This window comes from Otolemur garnettii, unplaced genomic scaffold (genome assembly GCF_000181295.1).
Source record: "Otolemur garnettii isolate 467f Iridium unplaced genomic scaffold, OtoGar3 scaffold00005, whole genome shotgun sequence".
NCBI lineage: Eukaryota > Metazoa > Chordata > Mammalia > Primates > Galagidae > Otolemur > Otolemur garnettii.
In genome coordinates this window covers 9,334,227-9,355,581 of record NW_003852400.1, presented here as the reverse complement: position 1 = coordinate 9,355,581, position 21,355 = coordinate 9,334,227, and the positions used below count along the sequence as shown (strand labels likewise).

Genomic DNA, 21,355 nt, shown 5'->3' with positions numbered 1-21,355 from the left:
AGTTGTAATTATAATTGCTATGACAATATATTGACTATATGTAAGTAGACACAGATGCTTATGTTGCTAGGATTAATATTTTGGGGAAACCTATTTTTCTTCAAGGTTGGGTTACATTCTCAGGGCTCACAGTGGTTTTATCACAAAGAACTGCTCATGCGAATACATGAATTTTAGGTAAGGATATTGTACTGAACAATTTCCCTCAGGGAATGTTGGCGTAGAAGACATTGCAGTGTTTTCCATCATGGAGCTCTACAATACTGTGGATTCTAGGATAGATGCATAGAGGATTTTTTGTTAAATGCTCTTTCCCGGGAGATTTTCCCAGGGACTAGGAGACCCATGTTGCCCTTTGTGGGGCAACTGCATGTTCCAATACTACATATTCTCAGACGAAGTCTCTTCTCAATTAGTTGAGCATGTCCTGAGAACCCACATAACTGGCTGTACCTCTTAAGTTTAAAAAAGGATGATATCATTATTAAGATTTAAAGATATGTGGGACAGCGCCGTTCTTTGACTTGTTTAGACGATTATCTAGTAATTGTGCCTGTCTTCTCTCACTGTAGCCAAATCATTAAATCAGTCACTTTTTATAACTGTGGCCAAATCATTGAAACATTCATTTACTTAAGTTGGATCTACATGAAACCAAAACGATAGATTCTTGGGACATTCTTTTTATAGATAAAATTATTGTTGCTTTGAACTCATCTCTCATCCTTTAAAAAAAACAAAAAGTCTGTTTTGCTTTTTTTTTTCCCAAGCTCCAAAGTTCAATGATGGCTACTAATAGCAATTTAAATAGCATTTTAACAAAATAGCCTAGGCCTTTATCACAAGGGCACTTCTGAAGTAAATCTTCCTTAGTTAACAGCCATCAACTGTCAGTGAGCTGCAGGTAATTAAATCTGAAGATGCTTTATGGCTTAGAGAATAGCTAAAAATCCTTGGAATAGAAAGGTTTTAAGTTGAGGTAGTTATTGCTCCCTCTGGTATTTGAATTAATGCAAGAAATTGATTATTTTCTAATGAAACAGGTAAAGAGGAGGACGTGTTTGTTACTAGCAAACCCCATTTATTTGAGACAATTTTTCCAGCTAAAATCACACTCTTGGTTTTATTCTGGTAGGCAATTATATTAGGAAAAGAAGGATAAAAGGAAAAAAAAGACTATTTAAAAAAATATCTTAATAAGCCATTCTAGAAAGGGAGAGAAAGTAGTAGTTGAGAGCAATAAACACTCAAAGAATGTATCGGTTAACATGGTTTCTATAACAGATAAAGAAAACTTCAAGGTGCTAAAAAAATGCAAGGAATTTTTTTTTTTTGTCTCATATAATAGAATTATCCAATAATAGGGAAGTTTTGGAATTGGTTCAGTTACTGAATAATTTCCTAGAAGTCCCAGATATTTTTCAATACTTTTTGTTATTCTCAATGAGTGACTTTCTTGGTAGAATTGCTGCGAGCATCATATGGTCACATAACAGTATCCAGAGGCAGAAAGAGAAATCACCACATTTTTGGTGCTGGTTGTTAAAACCCAAGAAGTCTTCCCGCAGCCCTGCAGAAGACCTATCTTTAAATTTCACTTGCCAGAATTGTTCACAAGGACACATTTAAACCACTCACTGGTTAGGGGAATGGGACCACTGTGGCTGCCATAAAGTGGTTCTGCCAGCACAGAAAACGAGAGTAGTGTTTGTAAGGTAAACAGTTTCAATTGCCAAGAGGAATGTCCATTGATCCTTTACTGTGTGTTAGTGGAACATTTTTTAAGTTATGTGTTATTATTACAAATTTATACATCAGGAAATTAAAACTGGGAGATATAATTTAGCTATCCCAAAATAATATATTTAGCAAGTGATGAAATAGAAATTTCAACTCAGAACTGTCTGACTCCAATGCAGTACTGTCTTCATGGTATCAAACTGTTACCTACATCAGATGAATCACCTTCACTTTCAACTCCATGGTTCCCTTTTTGTACCTGACAACCAAGGCATCACTAGTCTTTACTTTTCTTTTTCTTTTCTTTTTTGAGACAGAGTCTCACTCTGTCGCCCTGTGGTTCAGTGCCATGGCATCATCATAGCTCACAAACTCAAACTCTTGGGCTCAAGTGATCCTCTTGCCTCAGCCTCCCAAGTAGCTGGGACATAGGTGCCCACCACAACTCCCAACTAATTTTTTTTATTTTTAGTAGAAACAGGTTCTCGCTCTTGCTCAGGCTGGCCTCCAACTCCTGAGCTCAAGCAATCCACATGCCTTGGTGTCCCAGGGTGCTAGGATTACATGTGTGAGCCACTGCACCCTGCTGACTCTTCCTCAGAGGATGTATCTACTTTCAGATACATAGTAACCCATTAGAAGAATTGGAGACCTTTTCCTGTAGATTTTATATTTGTAATGGCAAGATTAGATTAGTTATCTGATTTATAAATGCTTGTAGGGCATTTCTGTATTGATGCTAATTTAATCAGTCAGCTGCTGAGAGATCTCTTTACCAAAGAAATCTCCCTTTTGGTTCTCCCAAAAGTTCTCATTTTTTTCCATCCTCAGCTCACAACTTTGGGGGAAGTTTGTATCTTCTCTTTACTATAAACCCCAAATCCATAGAAAGTCATTCCAAATTCCTTAGTTTCTACTTTGACTCTTCCTTTCCATTTCTGGCATATCATGTGTTCATCAATATCGTATCTTAACAACTAGAATAATGTCTTTCATCTTCCGGGTAACACTCTAAAATTATCCTGCATACTTAAATCATTTTTTTAAAAGTGCCTTATTTATTACTGTGCTCTTCTGCTTAAATAACTTGAGTAGATTCTGCATATAAAAACTTAGATATTGAATTTATTAACATTAAATCTAAATCAGGCATTCTAGTCCTCCATTCTTTTTCTCCTCGTATAAGGAATTCTTCTGACAGTCCCAGCTGAAGATTTCTGTCCTAGTCGTAATGACACATTACTATGTAATCACGTCATTGTTGCTCAGGTGCTCTTTTAAGCCCTTTTTGTTTACTATCAGTTTAAATGGTACAATCATATAATCCTGACTTTAAGGATGAGGGCGCTGGAGTTTGGAGAGATCAAAGCACTTGCTGAGTACATCTAGAAATGACATAGTAGAGCCAGGATTCAGACCCCAGTGACGGGGCCCAGAGGCCATGAACTCAATCACATTTTACTGCTTTAGCCTGCATGTTTCACAAGACAGTTATTTATTCAAAAGCTGTTTGCTGACCATCTATTCTGCACCCCAGTCTACACCTTACAGCTGAAGGTTTACAGAAACCTGCACAACCATGAATCAGACCCCTGAGATGAGAAGTGATTTTTATAAAACATCTGAATGTTAGACAAAATTGAGGCAGTCTGTGTCTTCTCCAGCCTCTCCGTGATCTTCCTCTGACTTGCTATATTCTCTTCCAGGTTTTCAGCTCTCAGTTTTTTTCTACTGTGTTAACACTAACCTCTGGCCTATCCTGGGCTGATTTTCCCTTGAAGAGCATACTTTTCCCATGTTTTATTTTTGTATTCTGTCATGATTTTGCCTTTTAAGGTGTTTCTGACATGTTTATTCTAACATATTGTTTCTTACACTTAAAATATCCTGTTCTTTATTATTGTTGTATGAACAATATATCTGAGACTATACTTTAAGATTATGTGTTAATAAATTTTGTGGATAAAGCTCCCTAACTTAAAGTAGGAAAACATTTTTTAATTTTACCTAAATTTATTTCTTTTTTATAAATAATGATCCAAACTTAATAGCACCAAAACAGTAATAATAGAACAATAATAATTAGAGTTTATTAAATAATTTCTCTTCTCTTTTACTCATTTCAAGTATTTACATGCATCAATTCATTTCTATAAAAGCTTAGTAAAAGTTACTATTGTTGTTGCCTTTTACAAATGAGAAAATTAAGGTACTGAAATGTTAAGTAACTTGCTCAATATAAGGATGTCTGGCTTTATAATTACTATGCCATTTCCATGGCATTTTAATATTATTGGCTAAAACTGCTTGAGGAAGATTATGAAAGACATTCTGAAGTGGTGTGCCCAGAAAATACGTCGAATATGTGATCTTTCTATTTTCTTATATGGGAAATGGCCCTAGTACTCACAGACTATAGTTCATGACATTATAAAATAATTCTTATCATTTTTATTTTGGTTAAAGTCAAACTATAGCCCTATTAGGATTTCTAAAAGTGTCTTTGTGATTTCAAGTCTAAAAATTGAAAAAATAGTTCATCATGGAAGCAGTAATTTCAGAAAACAGTCTTTTTTGGTTTTTTCTTTCTTTTTTTTTTTAAGAGACAGAGTCTTATAGGCGAAACACCTATATGCCTCTGCCCAAAAAAGCCGTTTGAGAGAGAGCAGTGAAAAGACTTTGTGCAAGCATACTTGTGAGAAACTGAGGCAGAATCCCATGCGGCCAGGTTAATTGTGGGCCTAACATGACCAAGGCCTTGGCTGGAATAGCATTTCCAGAGATGTCTAGACTGCATTAAGGAATTAAGGTTGACTTCATAAGGCCAATAAAAAAGCCCTTTGGAAAACAGGCCAGATACCCATCAGTAACCTTTCCTGATCTGTGGTAAGTAATGAAGGTCACTTGCTGATAGGTCTGGGAATGGAAATGTGCTCAGGGACCTCAAGAGAAGAGGAATTTACCCAATGCATACAGGTATCTAATGGCACCGATGAAACTTGGGCTCATGAAAGGCTTTTGAGAAGTCTAGCCTGAAAATTCCTTATAAAAGATTCCAGCAAAAACCCCTGAAGGCCCACATGGGAGCAGAGGTTTACACACAAATTTCTGTATGCCCAAGAAGTTTCTTTATGCCTTGTTTAAAGATCCAAAGTAACAGCCTCCAAACAGCAAGGCCAGCAAGGGTGAGTATTCAATCTACCTTGTTCCTTGATAGCCTCAGGCTTCATCAGATAAGGACAAAGAAGTAATGGCTGACAATATGTTCTCCATTAAGTTATGTTAAATTTGGTTGTGTTGAAAGGCTTATGTTAAAAGGTGTATGTTAAGTGGATTATCAGATTACTAGGAGCTAATTATGAGGCAGTCACATGATATTTAAATGGATCAATGAGGTCATTGCTATATAGTGTGAATGTACAAAATTCCCAATATAAACCAACTGTAAATAAAGAAGCTCGCCTTTTTGCCTGGGCGAGCAGATGGTCACCTTTATTTAAAACACAATATCAGTAAGTGTGCTTATTCTCCACGACATCACTTTTCTGTGAGACTGTAACAGCAACAGAGTATCACTTTATCACCCTTGGTAGAGTGCCGAGTACTGTGGCATCACAGATCACAGCAACCTCCAAGTCTTGGGCTTAGGCTATCTTCTTGCCTCAGACTCCCAAGTATCTGGGAACTACAGGAGCCCACTACAATGTCCAGCTATTTTTTTGTTGCAGTTTGGCCAGAGCCAGGTTTGAACTCGCCACCCTCGGCATATGGGGCCAGTGCCCCACCCACTGAGCCACAGACGCCGCCCAACAGTCTTTTTCATATAGTTTGTCCCTCTTATGATTCTAATCAAAAGAAGAAAGAAATCCTGAACCATTTGAATAGAAAAATCTAAAATCGTGTTCCCTTAGCCAGTTGTTGTAGCAGGTGCCTGTAGTCCCAGCTACTGAGGAGGTTGAGACAAGAGGATCTAGGGAGCCCAAGAGTTCGAGGTTACTGTGAGCTGTGACACCACCGTGGCGCTCTATCTCAGGATGACTGTGCTCTTTACAAGGACTATTTTGACAGGAAAGAAAACTGAATGTGCTATACGAATACTGACTGTTTTTCTTATAATGATACATTCATTGCCTTCAAATATTTGATGTAAAAATAAGTTAAATGAGTATGAGTCATTGGTCATTGAGGATACTAAAATATCTGAGTATTCAGATATCTGAAAATTCATGTTTTTCCTTTTGATATGTGCATAGGCATACTGGCATTTTAAATGGCATTTGACACTGCCTCCTGAATGAGGTATAATGAAAAAAATACTTAGATCTATTTTTCAAATAACTTATAGAAAATACATTAGACTAATTAGAATTATGTTGAAGAAATAAGGCAAATAGTTAGAGTAGAAAATTACAGTCCTAAAGTGATGAATGTAGAATCCAAGAATAAAGCATTAATTGATGATAAGAGGAGATTCATTACTATTTGATATTTTTGGTTGTTCAGTCTGCTTGTATGAATTATTTTGGTTTATCTAATTAGTTTTGAGCTAATGACATCCAGTAATAAAACACAGTTGAGATTATTGCCAATGTGACTCATTTTATAATCACAAAGTATTACACTAAACTATAATATGTTACTTGTTGATTTATGTTTTATTTCCGCATAAAGGCAATAAATAAAAAGTACCCATTAAAATAAATCTATTTTAAAATTAATACATTTCTAGGGGGAGTAAAAGGTATTTTGACTTTTAAGGTAAATATTCCTGTTAGATTCTTTATTAAAATAGTAGAATAGAAATATGGAAACAAGATACTCTATTTCAGGGTGGGGAAGCTTTTCATGTTGGAAAGCTGTACTATTTTAGTTTCAATGAAGTAAAGCCACATTCAAGAAACTTCAATTAGACTTAAAAAACATACATTATTTTGTCAAAATCTAACTCATAATTTAAAAACTGTTCATTTTAAAGTTAACTTTTTAGTAATTTTGTTCTACTCTTTGTTGGGAAGCATTTGAATATTTGGTTGCCGCATGTACGTAGTTTCAGTTGATTCTCTATGAGTATTAGTCATTTGAGACCTTGAGGCATCTTGATTTGGGTTAGGTAGGACAATGTAGATTTACAGCAATAAGTGGTTGAAAATCAAGAAATCATTTTTGAAGAGTGTTGCCGAAGGTGTGGGTAATCTACTGCATTTTCTAAATTTCAATTGGATATTTCTTAGCAATATTTTTAAAATATCATATGTTGAGAGCCTAATCAATTTCATCCATAGTTTTTTAGGTGCCTTGGTGATACCAGCTAGATGAGGCTGAATTGCTAATTTGAGAGTAATGTCAGGATTCTCAACGTTAGTGACTCTTTCATTGTATTCTCCATTGAAGAGGTCTATAACAGCTGTGTATTCTTCAAATGATTTGCATATTTCATGCTGTTCATCAGTGGCCTTTGCTAACTGGGGAAATGTTCATCTGAAATTTCCTTTTGAAAGATAGCTTTTTTCAAAATGCTTGAATTTTTGTTTTCGTGTACCATGTACAGACTTAGTTTTACTCTGCAAAGAAATGTTCAAATTGTTTGGGTTTGTCATGATATCACATTGAAATGCTATATCCTATATTCCTACAGAAATATTCTTTCAATAATTCATTTTTTGATTCTCTTCTTCATAAAATTTATCTGTTCTTACAGAGATAACATTGTGGCTATACCTGTCCCTGTGACAGCCAACCCACTTTAGAACAATATGGCAATTCCACACTGAATATCTCACGGTTCAGTTTACCATGCCATGCTGCATTTGCATGAAATAGTTAACAATACTTACACCTTAAAGTTTCCCTTAAAAATACTAGCTTTAGCCTAGAGATTTGGGATGTGCAAGATACAATGAAAAGAAATGAAAGCATCTAGATCTTTAAGTACTTTATCTGTGCAATAAAACCTTTCATGTTTTTCCATCATGGAAGGTGCACTGTCTGTAAATATACAATTGCCAATACTATCTTGAAAGTTGTTGAAGATATCTGTTCCCTGTGCTCTGTTCTCAAGAGGGCATAAGGCAATTACCTCATTATAGCAAAGAAAATCTTCTGTTATGACTGAAATGAAGTATAAAGCCTACTGAGTCAGTAGTATCAGTTGATTATCAAAAGCAATAGAATACTACGTATTTTCCTTTTCAAGTATTGCACAAAGTTCATCTGTTAAATTGAAGACCAATCAATTTCCTAGAAAGAGGCGGTCATTTGTACTTTGAAACATTATATGGGTCTACATATCCTGCAACTCTGACAACGCATTCTTTCACAATTTCTACATTACTGAATGGCTTCCCTTTTTTCTTGAGTGTATAAACTATTTTATAATTTAGGTCAGTTACATTATTTCTGTGTCTTATTGCAGTTTGAAATAATTGTCTTCACTTTTACTTTTCATCTTTTAATTTCTGCAATACAACCTTCATGCATCTCCTACTAATTTAAAGTATGTGTGGTTCTTATGAGTGCTATAGTACTTGTGAGCACTGAATTTCTTTAATGCTCATATTGCAGTACCACAAGGCAAACACATCATCTTATCTTTAGCAGAAACAAGGTAATATTGCAATTTCAACTCCTCATTAACAAATCTATTTTCTTCCTTCAGTGTTCTCTTAGTCTTCTTTACTAGGATGGGCTGTGAAGCTGGCAGAACTAAAAAATAAGGTTGAACTGTGTAACAATCCACAATTTCAACTTCAAAAAGAAACCCAGTGCAGTGTTGTCAAAAGCTGATAACAGATTGGCATACATGACCCCCATAAACTCTCACCATTGGCCTTGTGTGGTAATTGTGTGAGTCAGGAAAAGGAAATTAGAACTAAATCGTGAGTGTAGCATCTGTCAATTTAGCCCTTATGGCTTACTAATGTTCTAATTGGGCTGGTAAATCTGGGAGGATTATTTCATTTAAACTCATTTTATTCTTTGTATTATAAATATATTATTTCAAAAAATAAAATAAAAAATATAAAAGACAAAAATGTAATAATAAACATAAAAATATTTGTTCTGTAAAATTTGGATTCCATCAAAAACCCACACTTAAAGCTGTGGATTCCATACCCCGGCTCTAATTACACTTGTGTTGTTCTCTGTTTCAGAGCTTCGAGAAACCAAGACCTCTGAATACTTCAGTCTGTCTCACCACCCTTTAGACTATAGGATTTTATTAATGGATGAAGATCAGGACCGGATATATGTGGGCAGCAAAGATCACGTTCTTTCCTTGAATATAAACAATATAAGTCAAGAACCTCTGAGTGTAAGTTTATCATTTTCATGAAGGAAATATTGACCATCTAGGTGACTTTCTTTAAACTTTTCAAATACAATGAAAAACATATGTATTTCATTAGAACAATAGAAAATACTGGCCCCATGTTAGTAAATAGTTGGAATTTAGTGCTTATTTTATGGACTGAAAGTGTATTAAGTTCAGTTCTCCTTGTTGAGTTTCTTAGTTTTTAAAAATCCAAAACCTAGAGTTAAAAGATAAAATACTTTCTGTATATACCTATGTAAAAGGGAAAAAGAGAATAAAATATAGCATGGAATAATGGTAGATGAAAGAAAGACCTACCTTATCATCTGTATGTGACCCAGGGATGGCTTGAAAGGAACATAGCTATTAAATGCACAGTTATTTGGACAAGTGTGGCCTATATTTATCATTCCACTTTATAGCAGGGAAATAAAATTGAACTTCACGGGAGTAAAGAAATAAAAGTAGATAAGCCCACTAGGTGAGGGCTCTTTTACAACTGGAACTTTACCCTGGAAGCAAGAACAATGTAACCTAAAAATTTGTACCCCCGCATTTGAAATTTAAAAAAAGAAAGAAAGAAAAAAGTATTAATTATAAATTTATTATAGCAAGGAGACTTCTAGATTTACTATGTTGACCAAAAAAAAAAAAAAAAAAAGAAAAAAAGAAAGAAAGCATTGTTACCGTTGTTATTTTGCTTTAAAGAAAGGAAAATAAACACACACACACAGAGTATATAATACCTGCTTGCCCCAAGGCTGACTTAGAATACTAGCTCAGTTCTTTCAGAGAGGGAATCTCTTGGATTTCATCCAAGCTATTTTAGCTATTGCACCTGGGGGCCTGTCCTAAGTAAATATACCAGCTTGCCATTGTGGTTTACCAAAACTGGTATTAAACTGAGATAGCAATATAAATGTAAATTCATTGTGGTATAAGGAGTTGGGAAAAGTGAACTATGAGTTAAAAGGAGTGAAAAATGCATTATGTGATGCACATTTAAATTAGTAAATAGGCAGATATTATTGAAAGGCTTTTGTTAAAGGAAAAACTCATGGGAGAAACGAAGAGATAATTGTTAAAAAACATGAGAATCTTTAACAATTTGAGTTCATGAAACCAAAAACAAGAATTTCAAAATATAAATATAGAAATACCTTAAAGAAATCTGTTATAAAGGTAAGTGGAGAGCATTGAGCTGTCGCCTGTCCAAGCAAGATTTGGCTAACTTTATTTTTCTTTCTGAGCAGGTTTTCTGGCCAGCATCCACAATCAAAGTTGAAGAATGCAAAATGGCTGGCAAAGATCCCACGGTCAGTATTTTAAAAATAAAACACACACAGAGTATTTGGTCTGTGAATCCATATACTTTGAGTAATTCCAAGAGTGAGACAAAGGTTTGTGTTTTAGATCCTCAGCTGGACACATGCTAAAAATGTAAATGCAAAGAGATTGGAACTTTCACACTGTCTGACACTTAGGAATTTCTGACTGAGTAAAAATTTCCTGCCTTGCTTTCATTATTTCACATAGCCACGTTACAAGGTAGATTTCAGTAATAACCTCTGATCCAAGTAGATACAACCTGCAAAATTCTCAGCAGGCTGCTGAATAATGATAATGCAAGTGTCTGGAGCAGCTCCCAGATACTACGTGGGCTTTGCCAAGGAAAGAGTCTCGGCAAAAGGGTAGTGGTTAGCCAGCACATTCCAGAGATGTAAATCACCAGAATGAATGATACTTTTGTTATTTAAAATTAACTACAAAAGAATAATCAAGGCAGATATAATGTTGACCAATGTTCACTGTGCAAAAAATGGTCCCAATATTATTCCTGTAGGTCAGATTCAATATACAGAGTCAAGGAAGAAATCTGTAGTGATTTCTACAAAATTGACTTGCTGAAACTGACATGTTAAATTATTCTTGATATTATAAGAGAAATACAGGAGCAAATCTTTAATGTGTATAAACCATGTAATATTTATAACAAAGCATATATGTCATTTTACCTTTCTGCTTCAAATTATGGAAAATAATGTAAAGGAACCAAGTATCAAAATCACTGACTCTTTCCACAAATAATTTGGTAAAGATTTTCCTTTATTCACTCATTCATCCAAGGAATTACTTGCTCAATAAAAACTGTAATGTATCTGGCATAGTTGTTAGAGAAATAATTTGTGCAAAACAGGCACAGTTCTTCCTCTAATAAACTTTTCTATACTTTTGGAAAAGTCAACCTTAAATGAGCATGAAAATATTTGCTAATTCAGTAGTAGCAGACAGAAATACTGTAGAATCTCTTCAAGTCGACCACCCAAGGGGCTGTAACCAACTGGCCAACATACAGAGGTGGTCAACATACGGAACTAGGCTTACTGTACAGATATGTACACACATGTGGTGCAAGTCCAGTTTATGAAAATTAAGTCAAGTTAAGGAGGTGTCAATGTAGGGCCGTGGTCCACTATGGAGATTCTGCTATTTGGTGATGAGGTAGACAAACTGGTAAATGTACACACATGCACACATTTGGAAATAAGATCGTGACAAATACTAGCCCTACTACCCATTTTAGTGTCAAAAAGTGTTGAAATCTTTGCCGTACAGTCAATAATGCTGATTTCAGGAGTGAGGATTATATACTGAGCCTTGGTAGTGTTTCTGAGATTCATTAGTCTAAACCAAACATGGGCAAAATAGTAATGCATGTGGAAGGTGGAAATGTGGAAGATAAACTTTTATTTTTAAGGACTCTTAATAGTTTCAGGTCATATGTTCTAAAAAGTCTGGCTCAGGGTAGGGCCACAGATTACTCTAGAATGAAGGTTCTCAGGGTCTTGCTGGAGGGTTCTTGGGAAGAGAGATCCATTAACAGTGACTAAGCCCTTGGTCTTATTTTTTCAGTTTATAATTCATACAATAAAGGGGACTTAAAAGTGGGCAAAAGAAACTTCAGGGGCATAATTGCTATCCGAGAGATCTGCTAGACTAAAATCCATAGGCAAATATCCAGAAAAATGGCAAAAGAAACATTAAAATGAAAACAACATAATGAACTTCCAGAAAACTAGTAGTGTAATGAGGTATAAGGTTGTGGAGGATGATGCTATGGCTTCTACTGTTTCAATAATTCCATTGTGAAACAAACTATTTTCCCTCATTGTCTATTATGGAGTTGTTTTTTTTTCCCGGTTGATGTGTTGTCTGATCATGTCTTGCCTTTTGCTATAATTTATCCTGTGGCTATAATTAGTGAATGTGATTGTCCTTTGTTCAAAAAAATTTGCATTTCTTTTTCTTTCTTTTCTTTTTGCAGTTTTTGGCCAGGGCTCGGTTTGAACCCGCCACCTCCACCATATGGGGCCAGTGCCCTATTCCTTTGGCCAGAGGCACCACCCCTGAATTTCTTTTTCTTATAAACTGTCATAGGCAGACTGTGTAAAATTTAGATGCCTTTGTACATTCTATTCCGAAGATTGCTTTTAACTTTCAAGAAAATCTTAGCCAAGTCATTTGGTTCTTGTTCTATTTGGCAAAATAGAAAACCTCTGTTTTTGATTTTCTGATCATTAAAAGTCATTGGATAAAATATTCAATATATGCTTACATTTCCCCATAGTTTTACCATGCTTTAATATCATTCATGAATATCTTTAAATTCTGCTATATGACCAATTGCTATACAGAAGGGAAATAACCAGTGGAGGGCTCTGTTTAGGTACTTTAAAGACTCAGCTGAAGAGGATTATTTGTCCATATAGCATTGTTGAATCCTGATAAATAATAATCAAATTATTTTTTTTTTCAAAAAATATTCTATCTATTCAAGAGAAGAGAGCATCTGACAAATCTGTCTCCTTTTGTACATGTGAGGCATTGAATAGAGAAATGTGGAGGCCACGGTGGGGGCGGAGGAGAAGCCAGTGGTAGAAAAATAATGTGAATAGATTTCTAGAAGTTCTATAGTACAACCTATTTTTATTACACTTCTCAGTAAAACCACATAATTAAGAATTTCTAAAAGAACAAAAGATTTTCTTAACCACTACTGGAATAAATGTCATCTAATAACTTAGTATTTCATTTTTTTAAATACTAGAATTGAATATATTAGTTTATAATACAAGTTAGTAATTGTGAATAAACTGGAGGTGAATGAAATGGACTTCCTATACTTAAGAGGTGGTGAGACATGTATGCAGTAATTATCACATGACCATTCCCTGAATTTAACGGAACAGTTTAGGTACTTGTTCAAGTTCTTCATTTTAATCCTTTTAACAATGCGACAAGAAAGGCATTATTGTCACCATTCACATGTTTACAATAAAGTACAGGAATCACAGTGAGTGATGGTCTTACTCAAGCAGCACTACTGGGAAGTGGGAGGGTCTGGGTCTGACTCAGGCGTGGATAGCCCTTGGCCTTGCAGCCTCATCCACTAAACACTCTACCTGTCCAGGGAGAAAATGACAAATGCTAAGGAAATAGGCAAAAGACAGAATAGCACAGTGTAGTTGTGATATTTAAGAAAAATTTGATAGATTTGGTGGCAGTCACAACAGCTTCCATTAGTCCTTCCTCTTACTAAAATATTTTAATGATACTGAAATTTGAACAAGCCATACCCTCTCCCTCTTCCAGAATTTGGTAGGGCTGCCTGGGATTCTCTTTTCCCTCAATCATCTTCCCCTCTTTTCAACCTGGGAAACATCTACTTATCCTTTCAGCCACTGTGCATTTGTCCATTCTCTGGAGAGCCCTGTCTACCCTCCCAGGGCCGGGCTGGATGCCCCTCTTTGTGTGTATAGCTGAAACACTCGACTGCTTGTTTCTTTGCAGTTTTCACTTGTATGTCTCCCTCTCTGCTCTGAAATACTGTTTGGTAGTTGTCATTATGCCCCGGACCCATCTGTATCTGGGTACTTTGTAAAATTTAAACAGGATCTGAATAAATATGAATAGAGATGGAAGCAGAGGGAATCTGTTCCAAGGGATTATCAGGCATTATATTGGGACACAGTAAATGATGAATAGATTAGGGCTTTAAGATTAATAATGTTTGTAGAAGATTTTTATGCACAGATTTTAGAAGTACATTTATGTTCAGTTAAAATTCTCATCTTTTTGACTGATCACCTTAAGCAAAACATAAAGTGGTGGCAATTGAAATCATTACTGTAACAATTGAAAGCAAAATAAAACAGAGACAAGCATGCCTTAATCCATCAGAGTGTTTGGTCATATCGAATTTTAATTTTAGTTGAATTTATAAAAATGATAACAATTATGGGAAGAAAATTTAATATAATTTAAAATTTGATCCCAATTAATAATATATCATAATTCTATAATAGACTAGTATTTCTAAGAGAAATAAATTATTATAGTGGGAATATAGCTAATTTTATGCCTGAGCTACACAAAATTTAACCCATGTCCCATCTCTCTTTCAGGCCCTCTGTGCACACATTCTTACATGCTCCATTTATTTCTAAATGTTAATATTTCATTCATACTCTAAATCAATTGAGCTTTAACAATAGCACATGCTGTCAGACTTATCCAATAAGATAGGGATTAATGAATGAACTATGTTTATGCTAGAGGAGACTTTTGAAATATTAAGCAGGGTTACATATATTTAGATATTTATGCATTATATGCACATATTTTTAAACTTGAGTTATTACTTGTGACATAACAGTTACCCTGTTTCTGTGACCAGATAACCCAAAACTCATGAAAAATATATTTTCTATAGGAATACTTTACAAAAATACCTGGATTTATTCCCTAGGGCAAAGAGGTGTAGACCAAGCAGGAAAAAACAAGAACCATATTTCACTGTAATGGCATGAGCATGAGGAGTCAAAGGCTAAAGTCCTATTTAACCTGTGTTACTTTTAAAATTCTATTTAAAATAGAATTTCTTTTTAAAATTTCTATTTTTATATTATAAAACTAATATATTGTCCATACAAAAATCTTCGCATACCTAGGCCAGCACATAGAAAGCAACAAAAAATAAATCATCTCTTCTAGCTCTTTGACCTTGGAGACCTAAGCGCTCTGTGTCTTGGTTTTCTTATCTGTGAAATGTGCTTACTGATAGCGCCTACATCATTGGGCTGTTAAGAGGATTAAGGAGTTAATATTTGCAGTGAGCTTAGAGTAGTGCATAACACAGAGTAAATACTATGTCACTGTTAAATAAATTGCACTACTGAAACACAATCACTATTAACAAGTGAGGATACATTCTTACATCATTTTATCATGTAGACATACATGTGTATACAATTTTAAAAGTGGTATTAAATTCTTCACAACGTTAGAGCCTTCTATTTCATTAACATTGTGGGAGGAAATTGTTGTGAAAGAGAACTAAATAATGAAAAGAAAGCATCTGTGGTATTTATTTTCACTGAGGTCTTTATGGCTTTTTTTCCTTCTCTAAACCTTTTGTGGATTTCTGCTGTGACTGGGGACCTGTACTAAGCTCTGTGAAGGACGAATGCCCTGTTCCCAGGGTTTATACAGATGTTATATGTCAAATATGCAAGTAAAATAACCTAATATCTAACAATTGGATGTGTTTTTTATGTACCAGGTACTATTTCAAATGCTTTATTAATACATTTTCCCAATAAGTATTATCATCATCATTTTGTAGTCACAAAGGATAGATGGAGCGCTGAGAAGCTGAGTCATTGTCTTAAGTTCTAATAGTTGGTAATAGATGAAGCTGAGATTTGAACTCAGGTGGTCTGACCCTGAGGTCTGTGTGCTTAAATCTAGTTGCCCTCTCTTCAGAACTCTCTAGTGCCCCTCTGAAGAGGGCAAGATGACAGACCAACTCTAATTGCCTCTCTCATTTCATCACCTTAATTCTTTAACCCCTCTCAGCACTATTCCTCAAGTAAGTCCTACACTCTGGGCCTCTGTTTTTTTTAGTTCATGTTGTTTTTGTTGTTGGAATGTTTTTGCCTGTCAGAGTCTCTAGATTATTCTGCAAGACTCATCTCAACACCTCCATTCAAACCTCAACAATTCAGCATTACTTATTCTCTCATCTTTTCTTCTATAGCACATTTTAAACAACATATAGCCCTATTGAAGCATCTATCACAACTTGATATATTATATCATCGTTTCTTTCAAAGCAGGAATTGAGTCTATTCAAATGTTGCTAGCACCACATGCAGTGCCTTGAATAGAATGAGTTTAGCAAATATTTGCAAGGGGGATTTTACGCCACTACAATGGTCTGGGTCACAAAGTTATATGAACAGAAACAAAGGCAGCACAATGGAAAATGGAAAGGACCTCAATAATGATTTCCAATAATTAATTCAACTGATTGGTTTTTCCTTTTTTGTTCTTGTGTGGGCAGAGGGCTGGGGAGTACACTGCATCAGATAGTTTGGGAATCAGAATCCCATAGAAATGCCTCACGGCGGCTGGTGGCCATGGTTCAAGTCCCAACTTACTTCGTTTTTAAACCTATAACCCTTCATTTAACCTCTCTGGGACTCAACTTCCTCATCACTAAAATGGGATATTAATAAATGAAAGCCTTGTTGTGAGAATTAAGGCAATCCACATCAAAGGGTTCACAGGTCTATAAATATTAACACATGTTATAAAAACTATGAAAAGTCGTATAAATATTAACTGTTATATAAATAGCCATAAATTCCTCACCAAATGACAAGTTACAAAGTGGCTAAAAGTTCAGAATTCTATCTTACATGTGTTTGTGAAGCTGCTTTTCAACATGTATGACCCTGGGCAAGTGAATACAAAAAGTTTCTAAGCTTTATTTTTCTAAAAATGGGCTGAAGAGTGTAAAAAATTGACTGACTACATGTAAAGCACCTAAGTGGCATATACTAAATGTGAAATAAATGTCAGGTATAAAAATCAAAACTTCTAGGAGGTTCACAAAAAAGGTAAGATGTATAAAAGGATTATTTCAATGTCAAGCACATAGTAAGCTCTCAATAAATTTTAGCACTAATAAGCAGACAGATCTATAAACAGATATAAACCTATATGTGAGTATAAGCCACATCTGAAATACAAGGGATATTAGTGACATCTTTTTTCTCATACATGTAATTCATGCAAGTAAATTGACTATCTACAAAACCCAAGAGGAGACCCACCTAACCTTTTTATTAACAGAATTGGATCAAATTCAAGTCTTCTAGGAAAATATTATATACAGAATCTCAGCATGACTAAACTTAAAGGTCAAAAAAATAAGCATAGGTCTCATTGCTTACAGATTCCCTTAACATAGACATATTATATACACACTGTATTTAGTCTGTGTTTTCCTCCAGAAACATGCTGTCATCTGTCGTTATGTAATCAATTTCCAGGTACCTTTATAAACAGGTGTCAAGATACAATGACACTGTATATTTAACAAAAATCCTTAATGTCTTAAAGTAAAATTAAAGTGTATAGTCTGGTCTGTAAGGATTAATTTCTTTGACACTGGAGCTAGTGATTGATTATTGGATAATAAAATCTATCATAGAAACATCTGTATAAAATTACTATGTATGAAAAGAGTCATATATTTGCTGGCTAGTAATAATGAACATAAAAGCAGAAAGTGATGGAAAGATATAAAATAATATTTACTTTAAATTTAACTTCTATTTTAGCAAAGTTTGTTTTAGTTTTCCAAATGTGTATATATATACACACACACATATATGAGCATATATAATAGATGTGGATTATAAAAATGAGTAACATGCACGGTACCTAGAAGAGAAAAAAGGGCAAAAGAGGTTGTCTGACCACTTGAGGGAAAAACGACCAACTTTTGGTTTATTTCTGTATAGGATTTTATAGAAATATTCTGTCTCTAATTATAAGATCATTTTTAATAATGTTGAGAGAAGAATTATTTGGTGAAGGGGACAGTATTCAATCTCAAGATTAATGAATTTATGGTCAGCAGAGCATAGTGAACCTGGCCAACGTGGAGCAGTCAATGTTTAATTCTGTCGCACAGATTGGAATTTAGTGTTGACTATGTTTATGCTCTCCTGCACGGTCACAGTCAATTTAAAATGGCAGCAATTATTTTTTATTTCATCATGTGAATAAATGATAGCTTTGCTTTAGTTGATCTGGGAGCAGGTAGGAAAGAAGTTTCTAGGGGGAAAGGAAAGAGTTATTTTAGGGCATAAGAATACAGATAATGGTTAAATCATTTTTCATTAAAAATGTAGTCATGCTGGCATTTTTTTTTTTTTTTTTTTTTTTTTGGAGACAGAGTCTTATTATGTTGCTCTCAGTAGAGTGCTGTACTGTCACAGCTCACAGTAACCTTAAACTGTTGGGCTTAAGCAATTCTCTTGCGTCAGCCTCCCGAGTAGCTGGGACTACAGGTGCTGCCACAATGCCTGGCTATTTTTTTGTTGCAGTTGTCATTACTGTTTCATAGGCCTGGACTGGGTTTGAACCTGCAGCCTGGGTGTGTGTGGCTGGCACCCTACCCACTGAGCTGTGGATGCCACCCATGCTGGCTTTTTTTAAGGTTAGTTTTATTTACAGTTTTTCAGTACAAAGGAGTTTGCCATGATATATGGAACTTGTATAGGCACAATTACATTCAAAGTATGTTTTTACATATGTGGGTCACTATATATGGACCATAGCAGAGTTTGTCTCAAAACTTTTGTAGTGATCTATGTGTGTGTGTGTGTGTGTGTGTGTGTGTGTGTAATATAAAGGGATTTGAGAAAACAATTCAATTTCTCCCAAATTTTAAACTTTCTTAGGTAAAGAGTATATTTATAGAAACTTCAGAATAGAAAAACTTACACACTATATAAAATATTGAAATATGAGAGGCAGATCAAATTTCACTGATTGTCTGAGATGGACCATCCTGAAAAAAAAATCAATGAAATAAACCATGTTCTTTAATTGTTCCTCCAAACATCTCTTACCAATAACAAAAAATAAAACTAGAGCAGGCAGGAAAAATGTAAGGTATACTAAATAATATTTGCATTGATACATATCAATTTGGAAGCATTCTCAATTTACTAATTAGAATTAGTAAAAGATTTAAACCAAGATTGCAAAGCAGAGCATCTGTCCTTTAACAAGGGTAGAGATTTTTTCTGTTTTTCTCACTGTGGATGCCCAGAAGATTAGACTGTAACAGGGCAAATAGCAGGCCAATATCCATGGAGTACTATTTTGTAATGAATTTGTGATGATTCTGGAGGGATTTCTTTCTCTTCAATGGCATGAAGTCTTAACATTTGATTTGTAGAGGAGTATTCATTCTCAAATTACCTATCATGAATGAGGTGCACACATGGTTTCTCAAAGATATGGACTATTACACCAAAAGTCTATGTTACCTCACTGTTACCTGTCATACACATATCAAGTTAACATGGCTAATAGAAATAGTGTCACACGTCATTGAGTGACTAACTGCTTATTTACCGATTCCTTTAGCATGGCTGCGGGAACTTCGTCCGTGTAATTCAGACTTTCAACCGCACGCATTTGTACGTCTGTGGGAGTGGAGCTTTCAGCCCAGTTTGTACTTATTTGAACAGAGGGAGGAGATCAGAGGTAAGTGTAATGATTACCATTCTTAGTTATGATTTAGGGACAAATATTTTCAGGTAAGAACATGGAAATATCATCAATATTCATAAATCATTTTCATACCCTTACATGTAAAGAATATTCCATTTTGTTCTGATCTACCAAGTATAACATTTTGCCTCCAACTAGAAAATGTATGTTTAGATATATATGTATATATAAGATACATATGAACACACATTTTATATCTATCTTACATGTATTTATGAAATACATATAAACATATATTTTTTAGTAAAAGGCAACTATATTCATAGTTCTAGTGCATATATTTTAGTATACATATATTAATGGAAAAGCTATAAAAGGTAAAAGAAGGAAAATGTTCTACTTTCACAATTACACTGAATGTAAAGAACTGATATTATTTGCTCAAAATTATAGAAATATTGTAGGATAAACTTATGTTCTGAAATCCACTGTAGGTAATTTCTTATTTTTCAAATTCAGTAAATTTTTATGAGACATTTACCTGTGAGATGTATACAGCAGGATGTCAAGTGCCTTTTGTACAAATAACTTTATATAATTAATAAATTATACTTTTAGACCAACATTGCATTACATTGGGTTATTCTAGACTTATGCTTACACTAGTTAAAAATGATATAGTTTACTGTGATGTTCTGTTTGCTAAAACTTAGTCCAAAATATAGCTAATATGTAGTCAAATATAAGGTAGGTTGAATTTCACCTGTGTTATTTAAGCCTGTGTTTGTTATCCCAGCTCATAACTAACAGTTCAATAATGAAATATTCAGCCAAAGAATTTTTCCCTCATTCTTTTAGTCAAACATGTTTGACTAAATGTAATTATGTTAAAAACTGAGGTTTTAAAACTATCTTGATTTGGTTTTATTATGCAAATTAAAATCTAGAAAGCCCAATGCTTAAACAATATCTTAATTCAATTTTAGTGATTAGAATTATGGAAAAATTAAATATTGCTACTTATATAATTTTTTCTCCAACAAGATTAATCTACTTTAGTACTAATATAATTGAATAATGTTTCTGTCCATAATTTTTATTATTAATTTTCTTTTTCAGACATATAATTTATATATATATCTTTTGATCAATAAAAGGTAATTTAACAATAACTGAGTAATTATAATTTGACTCTAAATTGAGACATTTTTCAAATGTGATTCAGGAAGGTATAAAATAGTGAAATTCTTAAGAGAAAAGCAAAGTTATGCTTCTTGGAAAAATACAGTTGGCTGCATTGAGCTTGTCATTAGAAGCACATGCCTGTGATCAATTGATTAAATAAACTACTGCCTCAGATGTCTGCAAACAGTCAGACACTCCCCTGAAGTCTGGGCAGTCACTGTACAGGCCAAGAATAGCATAGCAGTATTCAGAGCACAAATTGAAATAAAATTATTTTCCCACGTACAAATTGTCCACTCTGCACTTAATTGGAATGTCTGTTCAAAAATAATCTTCTTTGGAAAACCAGCATGGAATGAAATTTAATTACTTTGTGAATATGAACTATTTTAGTCTCACTTCAAAAGGTATGTTTCAAAGGGGAAGCATTTCTAATAATTAATTTAATTTCTTAAATAATATGTGAACAGCTTAAGAACCAATTTAGATGTGAACTGGATTATGATATTTAAGCTTTCA

General features: G+C 34.4%; 1 protein-coding gene across 1 annotated transcript in view; it reads left to right on the top strand.

Moving 5' to 3' along the window:
• Nucleotides 1-21,355, top strand: part of SEMA3C (semaphorin 3C) — a 153,131-nt gene that overhangs the window by 65,717 nt on the left and 66,059 nt on the right. Inside the window, exons 3-5 of the mRNA XM_003782625.2 lie at nt 8,892-9,052; nt 10,306-10,368; nt 19,565-19,684. Of these exons, the coding sequence (XP_003782673.1) occupies nt 8,892-9,052; nt 10,306-10,368; nt 19,565-19,684 (344 nt within the window). The remainder of the gene's footprint in view (nt 1-8,891; nt 9,053-10,305; nt 10,369-19,564; nt 19,685-21,355) is intronic.